At 39.6% G+C, this 15,483-nt stretch overlaps 2 protein-coding genes across 7 annotated transcripts in view; one reads left to right on the top strand and one right to left on the bottom strand.

Annotated features, from left to right (window-relative positions):
* Nucleotides 1-6,593, bottom strand: part of zfhx2 (zinc finger homeobox 2) — a 29,892-nt gene extending 23,299 nt beyond the window's left edge. The window contains exon 1 of one of the 4 annotated variants that reach the window (XM_061965431.1): nucleotides 6,482-6,593. In XM_061965431.1, the coding sequence (XP_061821415.1) occupies nucleotides 6,482-6,529 (48 nt within the window). In that variant the 5' untranslated portion in view covers nucleotides 6,530-6,593. The other 3 variants (XM_061965433.1, XM_061965434.1, XM_061965432.1) reach the window with 3 other exon arrangements.
* On the top strand, nucleotides 6,565-14,476 carry thtpa (thiamine triphosphatase). Of its 3 annotated transcripts, XM_061965438.1 has the most exons (5): nucleotides 6,565-6,708; nucleotides 9,514-9,583; nucleotides 10,856-11,184; nucleotides 11,266-11,383; nucleotides 14,118-14,476. In XM_061965438.1, exons 2-5 carry the CDS (start codon nucleotides 9,514-9,516, stop codon nucleotides 14,216-14,218), a joined length of 618 nt encoding a protein of 205 aa, XP_061821422.1. In that variant the 5' UTR covers nucleotides 6,565-6,708; the 3' UTR covers nucleotides 14,219-14,476. The 3 variants fall into 3 exon arrangements, with proteins under 3 accessions (XP_061821422.1, XP_061821419.1, XP_061821420.1); XM_061965435.1 differs by having other exon boundaries at nucleotides 10,856-11,383; XM_061965436.1 differs by lacking the exon at nucleotides 6,565-6,708 and adding an exon at nucleotides 6,745-6,924 and having other exon boundaries at nucleotides 10,856-11,383.
* The last annotated feature ends 1,007 nt before the right edge of the window (nucleotides 14,477-15,483 follow it).

The following is a 15,483-nucleotide window of genomic DNA, read 5'->3' as shown; positions in this document are numbered from 1 at the left end:
AACACTTTTTTTTACAACCATACACGTTTACCACACAGCACAAATGCATTTTAAACGCCTTGAAATGCGACAAAGACAACACAAAACTTGCCCATGAGGCGAACTATCTCCACTGCTATGAGCCTCACTTCCTCGTCACGCCAATTAGCACGCTAGCAGGATTAAATGTGAAGCAGATAACATTCGCACATCGCCCATCGGACGATTTAAAACAGCGACGAGGGATGAAATCGAACGCCAGACATAGATTGTCGTTTAGTGCGCTGATATTGGCTAATTAGCGAGCGGACTAATTAGCCTAGCAGACGGGAGTCAATTAGCTAGCTAGCTCGCTAGCTAGCTATCGTCGCGGTGTGTAGGAGGCGTCTGTGGCCGCTCTAACCGACAATTAATCAAGGATGGAAGCGGGTGCCTTTGCAGAAGGGCATGAGATCAAAGAAAAGTGCGGTTACAAAAGCCGATCGCTTGTAAATACAACGCGGAGTTCGAGTCGTGTCACTTTGCTAGCTCGTCTGTTAGCTAGCCTGGGATAATTAAGCTGGGACGGGGCGAGTCTCCACTCCCTTTGCTTGATCTCCAGGTAGTAACTGCGGCTTCAAAACACGCACAACAACAAAACACACTACCCCTGGCTCCGGATCAAACCCCTCGGCCTCAAGTCGTCGCCTTACCCCGCTGATTGTGCCTCGCCGAGCGGGCATGTAGAGCTTGCACCGCCCGCCGCTGCTGCTCAACAGCGCAAATTGAGGCCTAGCCCGACCAAAGCCATTTAATTAATGAGCCCGAGCTCCGTTTACAGATGTGTTAGAAAACACTCACCCCTCCTCCCGCTGGCAGATCTCCTTTTTGACGTTTTGACGCGTCCTCGCTAAACCACACTCCCTCTTCCACCAAAAAACCCTTTTTAATCCCCCATGCCTTGCAACGCATGCTCCTCTAAAATGTGAACTAAAAAAAGCTTCTCGCAATTAAAATACATCGACAAAGGTGCTTGAAGAGGAGGGGGGGGGGGGCGTAATAGGAGCAAAGCGAAAGAGCACAGAACCAAAGCGGTGCGGAGGGGAGGGGGGAGAAAAGTTTGGAATTTAATGTTGTATTTTTACAAAAGGGTAGTCAAAGACATAATTCGTCGATCGTTTATCGGGTGCAGGCCACCCTCTATCTCCACCGTCCCCCTCCCGTATCGGCCGCGGTTATCTGATCCGCGTTTTAATGAAGTTGACAGCAATTAGCTAATAGAGCCTTTTACCTGCATGGTCGCCCGCTCCAGCACACCCACACTCTCTCTCTCTCTCCCTCACACACACATATACACACATATACACACACTCGTCCTCTGTGGATCCTCACAAGTGAAAAGTTTTCTTGCTTGTCCTCTCTCTCTCTCGCTCTCTTTTGATCTCTCTTTCCCCTCCCTCCATTCGCCCTCTCCTTCCCTCTAGTAAACACAAGGGTTGAGCGATACTGCACATTTTGGAGTTGATCCGATACCGAGTGAATACAGGGCCGGTATTGCCAATACCGTTTTTTTTGTTGTTTTTGTTTTACTTAAACTTTTTAAGCAGATTGAATGGTTTTGTGATTTTGCCTTTCATTTTCCCCTAATTCAAAATAAAATACTAAGTTATTCGTAAAACCTCTTATAAATCCCATACTACAATGTAACCAAGTGAATAGCATACAATAGCTTGAGCAAATAAAGTCAAAGCAAAAGCAACAATTACTATTAATCATGTTGATACCAAAGGTAGTATCAGTATCAGAGCAAAACCAGCATGATAAGATTTATATTTTTCAGCTTTAGTCTGTGGTTATAGTCATAAATATGTGTTTTTTTGTGTTGTTTGCGGCGTTTCTTTAACACAGGAGGGATTGGGGGCAAAACGCCAAATAAGGATATTAATGAGAGCCAATTGTAGTTTTAGCTGTTTTTTTAAGTTATTTTGCAGATTTAATTAATACAAAATTAATTTGAATAAAATTTAAACAATGGCTAATTTTTTATCTCCAGTGCCATTTTACACCGTTGACGTTATTTTTGCTCAAACAATTGTATACACTAAAAATAACTATATTATCATTGGATTACTATAATAAATATGATTAATAATAATAATTATATGTTTTGATATTGTCAAATGGTCTTATATTATTGTGTAATGCATATGACATATATGGTATTACAATACTTTTATACAGTAAACCTTTGTTTATCATTGTTAATTGGTTCCGGGTAAATGAATTTCCGCGAAATAGGAATTCAATTTAACATTTTCATAACTAAAGAATAAAACAACTGTTTGACCTTTTAAATACAGTTTTTAACATTATGAGAGCACCTTTGACATTAAATAAAACGTATATATTTACATTTAAACTCATTTATTCCAAAAAGGTGACACTATCTGAGTCTGGGCCAATCAATTGCCACAATACTGAACAGCACGTACTGATTGGTTTAGTGTCCTAGAGTGGCCGATACTGCTGTAGTGTTCATATTTTGTTTTATTTGGCCATTTTAATGCTTGAAAATGCATAATTTAGGCCAAAATGTTGTAGAGTATGCTTTAAAAAAAAAAAAAAAAAAAATATGCGGTGTGGAGAAGCTGCAATATTTGAAGCATGGTCTCCGACTGTATTCTGTAGATTTAATTACCGGTACAGTGGTACCTTAACTTAAGACTGTTTTGTGATAAGAACTTTTTCTCGGCTAATTGTTCTGCGTTAAGTTCAATCCATTTTCTACCGCTTGTCCCTCTCAGGGTCGCGGGGGTGCTGGAGCCTATCCCAGCTGCATTCGGGCAGAAGGCGGGGTACACCCTGAAGTCGCCACCTCATCGCAGTACCAACACAGATAGACAACATTCACACTCACATTCACACAATAGGGCCAATTTAGTGTTGCCAATCAACTTATCCCCAGGTGCATGTCTTTGGAGGTGGGAGGAAGTCGGAGTACCCAGAGGGAACCCACTCAGTCACAGGGAGAACATGCAAACGCCACACAGAAAGACCCTGAGCCCGGGGATCGAACCCATTACCTTCGTATTGTGAGGCACACACACTTAACCCGTGTGCCATGTGCTGCCATGCGTTAAGTTACAAGCAAAAATTAGAGTTACAAGCATCTCCGCCATTAGTTGCCGTGGAAAATGTCACAGAGTGAACCCCATAAAATCCGCTCAAAACAGCTGGTCTAACTTGCTCACATTAGCTTATAGCTGTAGATAACAATAACTTTGTTTTCCAACCATTGGAAAAGGAGAAAGTGAGTGTGAAGGACATTGTATGTAGCGTCCAGAAGAAGACACACAAAGTCCTACACTCTTTTTAGCTTTTATTGCAATCTTATGCGAACAACGGGCCCAAGTCCAACAAGTATTTCCTCTGTGCACACACCTGTCTCCGTGTTTCACTCCCAGACACAAAACACTTCTTTATTCTCCGCAGAATACCGTGTTCACAGACCATGGGAAAAATGTACATCATAACGTGCTAACACCACATATTGATACCAGCAGGTAGTTACAGAATGAATGGATATATATATATATATATATATATATACTTTACTATTTGCGCACTATTGACTAGTCATGCACCAAAAATTTGACCGCCGAAAAAATATATACTTTGATCAACGGTACAGTATTGCCGAAACCAAATGTTGTGATGACGGAAGCTATATGCACGGGGTTGTCTGGATCTCGAGCAGCATGTCCACAATATTCCACTGGCGGCTTTTAAGGAGTGACTAAAAGAATTGCAGAAATCTGTAGAAAAAATATTCTTAACAAAGTATATTGTACAATAAGCAGGAATAATTTAAAAATAGAGCAAAACGATGTTTAAGAAAAAACATGTGAATACAGATTTGTAATAAATGTACAGTATGTATACTCTCTTGTGCCTTTTTAAAGAAAATAAATACCTCATAGCAAATAATGTGATTGTCATATTGACCATGCCCATAGTCACACCCCCACCACTACAGGTATCTTGGCAATCTTGGGGAAACTCTGTAAAGGTGTACATTTATCCATAAATATATGAAAAAGCTGCTGATGGTGTGTTTTAGACGGATAAGCAGCTGGAAGGCGATACCGAAGAAGTCGACTCTCCAAGGTAAATACGTCATAAGAACTACTGTAGTTGTTAATAGTACAGCCTATTGTATTATTTAATTATTTCTTATCCAAATGTTTGTTTTTCTTTTAGGGCATATTACGTGTTAAAATGGTGCTGTTTTGAAGGGGCCAAACACCAATTAAATTGATTTAAAATGCATTTCAATGGGATATGTTGATTTGAGATATCAGTGTTTTGAGTTAAGAGCTCCATCACAGAACCAATTAGGCACATACGTTGAGGTTTTACTCTAATACAAAAATGTACAATACATACTAATGAACATTTTGACATGTAAATGCGTAAGATTGTATCCAATGGCTAATAAGGGAATCATTATATTTTTTGTTGATATTGTCTAATTGTTTTACATTATTTCATAATGCTTATCAATAAATATGTTATATTATTGCACAGTGTTAATAAATTATTCCTAATTCCTTATATGCATGTATTTATTTATTGTGACAAATATTAGTCCTGATTAAAATCAGGATAAACAAAATTACAGACAAAATCACAAAGTAATTCAACGATATTGAAAATGTAAAGTATAAAGTGCTGGTATTGGCAATACCACCCTGTATGTACTTGGTATGCCAACATTTTCTATAACGCCCAAAGCTAGTCAAGTTTAAACTGCTACATGTATGTGTATACATAAAATATATTCACTGTATGAGTTTTGTTTACAACTTAAAATATATAAATATAACAATAGGATCGCATACATTTATGCCAGTGGTTCTTAACCTTGTTGGAGGTACCGAACCCCACCAGTTTCATATGCGCATTCACCGAACCCTTCTTTAGTGAAAAATAAAATTTTGTTTTTTTCAAATTCAAGACAAAGTTATAGGTTTTTGGTAACACTTTAGTATGGGGAACATATTCTAAGTAACAAAGACTTAATTTAGAGTTTGTTGGACTCTAGGGGAACATATTCTAAGTAACAAAGACTTAATTTAGAGTTATTTGGTTAGTGTTAGAGGGTTAGGGCCAGGGTTAGAGGGTTAGGGTTATAATAAGGCCATGCCGAATAAGGCATTAATAAGTACTTAATAATGACTAGTTAAGAGCCAATATGTTACTAATTTGCATGTTAATAAGCAACTAATTAATGGTGAGTATGTTCCCCATACTAAAGTGTTACGATGTTTTATTACTGGTGCACAAAATGAACCGTGCATGAACATCACCTTGTTCAAAGAACAAAACCATCCATCCATCCATCCATCCATTTTCTACCGCTTATTCCCTTTGGGGTCGCGGGGGGCGCTGGAGCCTATTTCAGCTACAATCGGGCGGAAGGCGGGGTACACCCTGGACAAGTCGCCACCTCATCGCAGGGCCAACACAGACAGACAGACAACATTCACACTCACATTCACACACTAAGGCCAATTTAGTGTTGCCAATCAACCTATCCCCAGGTGCATGTCTTTGGAGGTGGGAGGAAGCCGGAGTACCCGGAGGGAACCCACGCAGTCACGGGGAGAACATGCAAACTCCACACAGAAAGATCCCGAGCCCGGGATTGAACCCAAGACTACTCAGGACCTTCGTATTGTGAGGCAGATGCACTAACCCCTCTTCCACCGTGCTGCCCAGAACAAAACCAACACAGTGCATAAACTCACAACAAATTACACACCTGCAAATCAGTCTGACTTCTGCTGTTGCCGTATCCGTAATACACCGATAGGGAGACGTTTTTATTTACACGATGAGTCGGGTGTGTTTTGACCTCCGCCGAACCCCTGTGCCCGACTCACTGAACCCCTAGGGTTTGATCGAACCCAGGTTAAGAACCACTGATTTAAGCGCATGCGAAATGTGATAGGATTAACTAAGCTTTGCTTCTTCCTACTCCTTTTCAGACATTTCCGAAGAAATTAAAATATTTAAAATAAGTATTGTATCATACTGAAACTGTATACATTTTCGAAATAAACTTAAACACACAAGCTAACCGTACAATATCGATCTTAGCCCTCTAGTATCGCTCAAATACTGATCCAGTATCTACAGTATCGATCTGTGGATCGATCCATCCACCCACCCCTTAGTAAAAACACCACAGCTCCCCCCAATGCTGATTGCTGACATTCAGAAGCGACATTAAATCCCTTATGTAACCTCCCGAAAAAATGTAATTACTTATGAGCAATAAATGATCGTTGTGTGCCGTATATTTGATACTTGAGACTCGCCCAGTTTGAATACCACCAATTAAGCGGTAATCAGTGGTGTATTCCATTCAGTCATGTGACCGTCTTGACTCAACTCTACCTGCATTAATTATGTCCCTTTTTAAAGAATATACATATTTACAAATGAAATGATTACATACAGAATGGCTGTGGAAGTGGAACCCACGAAGTTGTTTAAACTGCACCATATATGCATCTGCGCTACTGGGACAGGAAGTGATGATGTGATTCCAAAGGCCCTAATAGGTGTCCTTAATTGCGCCTGAGTAAAATTGACTGTGCTGACGTGGGGAGGTTTGACTGCCACCGGAAATCAACTGAAGTCGATGTTTACTCTTTTTTTTACTGTCTAAGCTTCAAGTTAAAGGTTTGTGAATATCGACTCGAGGTGGTTAATACTAGTTTTGATTGACAAAAGCAGGTGCAGCAGCAACAGCTACGTTTTAAATGCAACACTGCAAGTCATCCTTTACAAATGTTGTTGTCGGTATCTTAGTGCTAATGTATATGGTGCATTATAACGAGTGCACAACTGTGTGACCAGTAGGCGTGGATTTTCAGCTGACATACGTTTGAAGCGAGGGTGTGTATTAAACATGCAAAAATATTCAGTTGCAGAGGACTTGCGGATATTTAATGTAATTCTCCTCAAGTGTGTTTTAAACGTCACAGTGGACGTACCTGCAGTGTGTATTTATGTAAAAGAGTCACACAATTTTTCAAAAGACACTTAAATGCCAAGAGCAAAGCTAGTTGGCAAACAAAATGTTATGTTATGTCATGTGTGTGGTGTTAAATGTAATAGATGTTTTAAGTAGTGTTTCCCATAGGACTGCAATTTATTTGTGGTGGGGCGTCCTAATTTAATTTGAATAATGAACTGTGTTGCATCTGCGTGTAATTAAAAGCGCTAAATCATACCTATATGTAAAGAAAAATATTGGTGTTGTTAATTATTACTAGCAACATTTCAGCATTTTCCTCCTTACCAGGAAATCGCAAAAAGCCGCTGCCTGACCAGGGCTCAGAAAATCTGTAGAGACTCCTCTCACCCCCACCAAGGACTGTTTTCACTGCTGGACTCTAGAAAGAGGTTCCGCAGCCTCCGCTGCAGAACCTCCAGGTTCTGTAACAGCTTCTTCCCTCAGGCCATCAGACTCTTGAACGCATCGAAATATCCATCCATCCATCCATCCATCTTCTTCCGCTTATCCGAGGTCGGGTCGCGGGGGCAGCAGCTTAAGCAGGGAAGCCCAGACTTCCCTCTCCCCAGCCACTTCGTCCAGCTCCTCCCGGGGGATCCCGAGGCGTTCCCAGGCCAGCCGGGAGAGATAGTCTTCCCAGCATGTCCTGGGTCTTCCCCGTGGCCTCCTACCGGTCGGACGTGCCCGAAACACCTTCCTAGGGAGGCGTTCGGGTGGCATCCTGACCAGATGCCCGAACCACCTCATCTGGCTCCTCTCGATGTGGAGGAGCAGCGGCTTTACTTTGAGCTTCACCCGGATGACAGAGCTTCTCACCCTATCTCTAAGGGAGAGCCCCGCCACCCGGCAGAGGAAACTCATTTCGGCCGCTTGTACCTGTGATCTTTCCTTTCGGTCATGACCCAAAGCTCATGACCATAGATGAGGATGGGAACGTAGATCGACCGGTGAGTCGAGAGCTTTGCCTTCCGGCTCAGCTCCTTCTTCACCACAACGGATCGATACAGCGTCCGCATTACTGAAGACGCCGCACCGATCCGCCTGTTGATCTCACGATCCACTCTTCCCTCACTCGTGAACGAGACTCCGAGGTACTTGAACTCCTCCACTTGGGGCAAGATCTCCTCCCCAACCCGGAGATGGCACTCCACCCTTTTCCGGGAGAGAACCATGGACTCGGACTTGGAGGTGCTGATTCCCATCCCAGTCGCTTCACACTCGGCTGCGAGCCGATCCAGTGAGAGCTGAAGATCTTGGCCAGAGGAAGCCATCAGGACCACATCATCTGCAAATAGCAGAGACCTAATCCTGCAGCCACCAAACCAGATACCTTCAACGCTCTGAAATAATTCCCTCAATTCCCCCCCAAAAAACGAATTAACTCGCTGGAATATAAAGACAATATAACATACATCCATAAACGTGGATGCATATGAAAAAGTGCAATATATTTATCTGTACAGTAATCTATTTATTTATATCTGCACATTATTGCTCTTTAATCCTGCACTACAACGAGCGAATGCAACAAAATTGCGTTCTTATCTGTAATGTAAAGTTTAAATTTGAATGACAATAAAAGTAAGTCTAAGTGTAATTTTCCCATTGTGCCTTATGTTATATTTATTATTTTTCATTTTTCGACTTCTTGTCTTTAACTTTAAATGTGCTCAAAAAGTATGTTTACATACGCTGAAATCTTTAAAGCAGCTTTTATCTATTTTTAAATAAACCAACAACAGACGCACAATAAGCTTTCCTTGGCAGAAGAAACATTGAATATTGTTCTGCCTTGTAAAGAGCTGTATTAATATTATTTTAACATGTGTTTAAATATGTTTATCTTCTTTCGAATTGAATTTGGAAAGGTTTGAGAGTGTGTAGACATTCATTTGACTTGAATTCGTGGTAGCATTTAGGCGAGCAGCGATTAAAGGCGCCAGCTGCTAGCTAGCAATTAGCACCGCTAGCTTTCTTTTCCCAGAAAATATGATTCTGTGAGTTTTATTCGAAGTGCGGTTATTAATCACAGTTTTACAATAACTTTAATTTGAAACGGTATTAGCAATCGTCACAAGTTTTACCTGTTACATCCCGATTACCATGTGGGAAATGGAAGCCGGGTTACAATGCATACTGCCACTTAATAGGCAGCGTCAAATTTATTCCTGGTGGTCCAAATGTGTTTTTGGCGGGCCACCACAAATAAATATGGGAAACACCAGTATTCTTTATCATAAGTGCACTCAATATTATTCACCCTCATTGCTGTACATTTAATTAATTTACAATGTGTACAAATGTTCTATAGCTGTGTTGAACGATTAAATAGTCTAAATCTAAACTAAGAAGTATCATTTGAAAAGGGGGTGAATCATTTTAAGTATAGCAATTATTAAGATAGAGTTTTGAGTTTTGGGTCTTTAGCTGCATTAATGTCTTGTCAATGGCAATATTTGTTATTTCAGATGAGTATCGAGGTGGAAAGGAAGTTTTTGTGCAGTGCAGACACGCTGAAAATCCTGCAAGAAATTGGAGGTACAGTATGTTTGGGTGGCTCTAACCTTATTTTGAGCCGAATATAAGACGATCCTGAATACTGAAAAAGACAAGCGTTCTTTTGCAATGCCTGTTTTTGGAGCGTAGGCAGCCTGTTCCTTTACATGCATAAATATTTTAACCATAGAATATATTGTGCAGGGCCGCCCCTCTTTATTGGCAGATCATGGCCTGTGCGTAGGGCGCTTTAATCCCAGTTGAATCCCAGTTGCAGTTTGGTCAGGAATGTACTGTATATAGATTTATGTTTTAATTATGTTAAAATTGCCATTTTGTTTAAAATATTGAACAATTGTTTTTCCCATTTGTTTTAGGACAAAAATGCATCAAATAAAATTAGTTTATTAAAAAAAGTGTAAACAAATTGTTTAACATGAATAAAAGGGGCCTCCAAATAAAAAACAACAACATTTTTCCATTGAATGTTTCCATTTTCCATTCCTATTTTTATTTAATGCACTCAATATTAAATAAATGGTGTACCTCATCTTCCGCCCGAATGAATAAATTATAGGAGCAGAAAAAAAAAGTATAAACGTATAATATTTCCCCCCTATTCACACATATACAACATTAGCTATTCTACTCAGAGGACTATTAAGGCCATATTTCTATTTCATAACATACAGCAAAAAATAAACAGCTTACTCAAAGAACTATTAAAACAACACATCATCAGTAGGGTCAAACAAGCCTGTTTCACAGCGGTGTCTCACTGATATACACATTATTTATTTGAAAGAATAATACAATATTCTATGGTTTTTAGGGCCCCGATTTTACCTGTGGTGGCCGTGATAATGTGACATGCCTTTCTCAGACTGTTTCCAAAGGAAAAAATATCATCTTATATAAAAAGTAGTGCTATCAAATGATTACTTTTTTCAGTCACACTTTTGAATCTGTAATTAATCGGGTTATTACTTGCTTGCATAATTTAAATTAACTTAAAAAACTTTAAAAATTCTATTTTACTGTCAGAATGTCATCTGGGAAAAAATGTTTTACTTGCATTCACGTCAAATTTGCCAAGTGAACACATCATTCAAAGTCTCCTCACCAATCTTTGCACCGATGTATGCATACGGTCAAAATAAATAGTGTGATTAATCTGCATGATTACTGCGATCATTATTTGTGAACAATAAAATGAGTTAAAGTGTTATTTTTGACAGCTCTAATTAAAAGACAACATTTTCAGCCTCATTTGTGTATCTGGTTACACTCTTTTCTTGTAAATTTTTTTTACAGTTTGTGCCTGTCAGCGCCAGTTTCACGACCAGTACTTTGACACACCACAATTTCACCTCACTTTAAGAGACGTGTGGCTGCGCAAACGCAAAGGATGCTGGGAGCTGAAGTGTCCGGTTGCAAGAGTGACAGGAGCGGAGGAGACACAATCTGAAGCATCCGCGCTATGTAGTCGCTACAAAGAGATAACCAATTTAAGGGATATTAAGATGAAGCTGATGGAGGTATTAAAGGATATTTGCAAAGATGTGACCAGCCTGGAACAGACGTCCTGCTGTGTGACTGAGAGCTGTCGACATGAGATGGACTCTGAACAAGACAAGTGTTGGGTGAGAAGCATGAATCTTGTCATCTTTGCAGAGTTTACCACAGTGAGGTGGACGTTCACTTTAGAAGAGGATGGCGTGCAGGTAGATCTCGATGAAGCAGATTTTGGCTACCGTGTGGGAGAGATAGAGGTCCTCATACCAGAGGGAGGAGATATGCGGGCCGCCTTGGACAAGATTGAAAGAACAGCAAAGAAACTTGGTGAGCTCACTACAGAAACATCTGATACCATCGAGTACAATGCCAGTGGAGTTGTTGCACTGTGTGAATACGACAGAATGAACACTGGTCCTCTGATGTATTCAATAGTACGTAACTTGATATATTCTGAGCGTATTTATTACTGCGCAATGTTTCTGTACTTAGTTACTGAATAATAATTGCCGAGACATGGAAAAGGGGTCGTATTAAATAAGATCTGCTTCTTCCTTTATTGGACATGTTGAATTTGAAGTGTAAACGTAAATGGTAAATGGGTTATACTTGTATAGCGCTTTTCTACCTTCAAGGTACTCAAAGCGCTTTGACACTATTTCCCCATTCACCCATTCACACACTGATGGCGGGAGCTGCCATGCAAGGCACTAACCACGACCCATCAGGATCAAGGGTGAAGTGTCTTGCTCAAGGACACAACAGACGTGACTAGGTTGGTAGAAGCTGGGGATTGAACCAGGAACCCTCAGGTTGCTGGCACGGCCACTCTCCCAACTGCGCCACGCCGTCCAGTGATGTGCTTTAATAAAACTTTGTTACGATTAAAAAATCCTAACAACAGTAATACCTCAACTTACGAGCTAAATTGGTTCTGTGGCGTAGCTCTTAACTGAAAACACTTGTATTGCCTACCAACAACAACTACAGACGTTTTATGAAGTAATGTACTAATAATGCACAGCAATTACCTTGGAGAGTGGACTTCTACGGTTTCTCCTTCCCATCAAACACACCATCAGCAGCTTCTCCATACTGTTATAGATACATGTCTGCCGTGTAGATATTATTTTAATATTCATGGCTGGTATTATACTCCTTCTGCTTCAGTATGGTGCAGACGAGCAGATGTGCAATTTGCTTCGCCAAGTTGGCAACACGTTTTTGATTATTTCTTTCTTCAAAGTATCAGTAGGGTGGGAAAAAAAGTTGAATTTATATGCTTAATTGTGTTTCAGTGTATCCATTAAACCATATCCAATTGTATTTACAATCTGCAAAGTATGTAAAAATACAATATAAACATTACAAAATGCCCCAAATTCAGTCGGCCATTTTGAATATTCCGCTCTAAATTTCTTCTGCAATTACCGTAGATTCTAGGTCACTGGAGTAACACTTCTGCACTCTGACCATGTTATCAGTCACATTGAAAATATGCAAAAATTGGAAACAGATGTGCTGTTTATCATTCACAATCTTTAAGTAAGACAAGAACACAGATGCTTGACTTTTTTATGCTTTCGAAATCGTAAAGAAATAGATAACAATTGAGTCAACAGATCGAGGGTTCTCTATTGCGCCCATTATACCCTCCGAAAAAACATCCAGAAACCGCCAACAATACTCCATTTACATGTCGTGACCTGAATATTAACCAAATATGAGCGGTATTGTTATTATAAGCGCTAACGCACTCAGACTATTTTAGCTGCGGATTGATAACAGTGAACTATGCTAGTTTATGGTGCTATTGTTGACACACTGAGCTGGCGGCTGCTTCTGTTTCGTCTCAAACTTGCTAAAAGTAAATTCTAGATTACAAATCATGCATCTCTCACTTTTCAGTAGACGAATGTGGCCATGGACCAACAGGCTGGTCGACTTTGACATCCACCAAGATGGCGAAAAAAAGACCTAGTTGCGGAATATTTTCTTTTAACCCTTTGTGAGAATTGCAATTGATTCTTCTTCTAAATGGGATTATGTGAGCGTACCGTCGGTCGGCATCCCAATGAGAGTGGAAGTTGTACTGCAAGTGTTTGTTTTATTACGGTTTATTATGGTTAATTTGTATGTTTAGCACCTAGAAATGCTACATGATGCTATAGTGTTTCAATAAAGCTGCATCCGTTTAGCTCTCGGCTTTTAAAACTCATCTTTGTGTTCAGGCTCAAAAATATAAGGTGGATCATCATTTTTCCCAAAGTAATCATTGTTGTTTCTCACAAAGTCTGCTTAATTAGCATTGTTGTTGATGGGGAAGGGATCTGTGGTTTATAACGCTACAGATCACATGACTGGCTTACTCATCAATTCTCAAAATGTCTTGAATTTCCGTGAGATTGATACTGTTTTGATCATATCTATTTATTCGCCAACTTTGGAAGTCTTTGGTGTCATAATCTCATATATAAACAATAATAGCGTCAATATGGATGCAACTTGTTTTTCCAATCTACTGGTACTTTAATTAAATAAATATAATCTGCTTCTTTTTCTCTGCACTGTCCTTAACGCTTTCTTTGTTCCTGTGGTTGGAGAGCAAACTTATCTCTATCTCTAAGCTAAAAGCTAATTCTAGCGAGCAAGACAGGATGTTTTGGGCAGATCTTACTGTGACATTTGCTATGCCAACTAATAGCGGGGATGCTTGCGAATCAAATGTTTGCTTGCAACTTAAAGCATAGCACTAAGCTGAGGGACAGCTTTTATCTCAAAACATTCTTAAGTTGAGGTTTCACCATTACAGGCATCATTTTCAATATTAAGAAGTAAGCAGTAATACTTAACAAAACTTAAGGTACACACATGCTTTGGCGCGTTTGCTTGTGCTATCAGTTCATTATCATTATTACTAGGGGGGTATATGGTTGTATGTACCACACCAACCAGACTTCAGTTGTCAGGCAATTAACATGATATAGTATATTATATACTGATAATGCGGGTGATCTGTATTTATTTTAAGTAAACTCCCATGTTATTTACTTCTTCACAGGTTTGACTGGAGATCAGCGCATTGATGGGAAAATGTCTGTTTATCTTAAAATAAACCACCCAGAGCACTACGAAAGACTAATGAGGGAACACATTTTGTGAAAGACTCATCACGCTTTCATACTGGTTGTCTTCAACGAGGGTCCTTGTCCAATCCAGCTCAGATGAGGGAAGAGCATTCCTTTTCAATGCAATTAAGTGGATATATTGTTCCTTTGCCAGGCAACACCAGCACCCGTTGGGGGAACCTTACCTGTGACAATACAATCAATGCAACAAGGTAGTTAGCAGCACGGGAATTGTTTATCGTATTATTTATCAATAAATTAGGAAGAAGCCATTAAATGTACACAGACTTTGCTTTCTCTTGTTTGTCTGTGTTGTGAGGTATTGGTGCCTGTAGAACTGTAAAAAGGCATTATGCTTTTGCAATAAACAGTAGGACTACTGTACTTGCATTTGGAATAATTGCATTTCTATGCAAATAACTTGTCTATGAATGTTCTCATTCATCCAGGTCATTGAATGCCCTGAGATGCAAATAACTTGTATTTACCGTAATGATCAGGATAAAAAGGTATTTTTTTCACTAGGAAAGTATCTGAATATCTGACAAAGATGATTTCTCATGTTCGAGGTCAAGGGATTTATTCATGCAAAATAAGCTTTTCCTCCTGTCACTCTCACACACCAGTAATCTGGAGAGATAGAACCGAGCTCTGACTAGCGTTTTTTTGTAGTGGGTCCTTAAAAACAGCAGAGCGCTCATGCTTACAGGAGGTCTTTTAAATTAAGGAGACGTTTTAAATCTCAACATATATTTTTTACAATATGTTGCTTTTGTTTAGAGCACAGGTGTCAAAACTCAAGGCCCAGGGTTCGGCTCTGGCCGGACACATCATTTAAAGTGACCCGTTGTTGTGTTTGCTGTTGTTGTTGTCTCTCTGTCGTATGCCCCTCTTGTCCCCACAATTTCCCCCTCTGTCCTCCTTTTTTTTCTCTTTCTAACCCCTCCTGCTCCGGCCCGGCTGCACCAAATAATAATATAAATCCATTTATTAAAGTCAAATACAAATAAGGCAACAAGAGAAGTATGCCACACTTCTCCTTTGTAAAGTAAATTTGTACAGCCGATATGGGCATCTACATCAACAATATGACTAGCTGGACAGAACAAAAAAAAAAATGCCCGTAAATAAAAAATAATGTACGTTATATTTTCTTACTAAATGTGTTCATTCTTTCCATTTTGACAGCAAAAAATACATTTATTGCATTTAATTGCATATCTTTTAAACTTTAATACCATCTAATAATACAACAAAGTTTGTAATATCATACAATTCAAACTTTTTTTGTTAAAATAA

Source organism: Nerophis lumbriciformis, linkage group LG07, assembly GCF_033978685.3.
Source record: "Nerophis lumbriciformis linkage group LG07, RoL_Nlum_v2.1, whole genome shotgun sequence".
Taxonomy (NCBI): Eukaryota; Metazoa; Chordata; class Actinopteri; order Syngnathiformes; family Syngnathidae; genus Nerophis; species Nerophis lumbriciformis.
The sequence above is the reverse complement of the archived record's forward strand: the minus strand, read 5'-3'. Positions and strand labels throughout refer to the sequence as shown.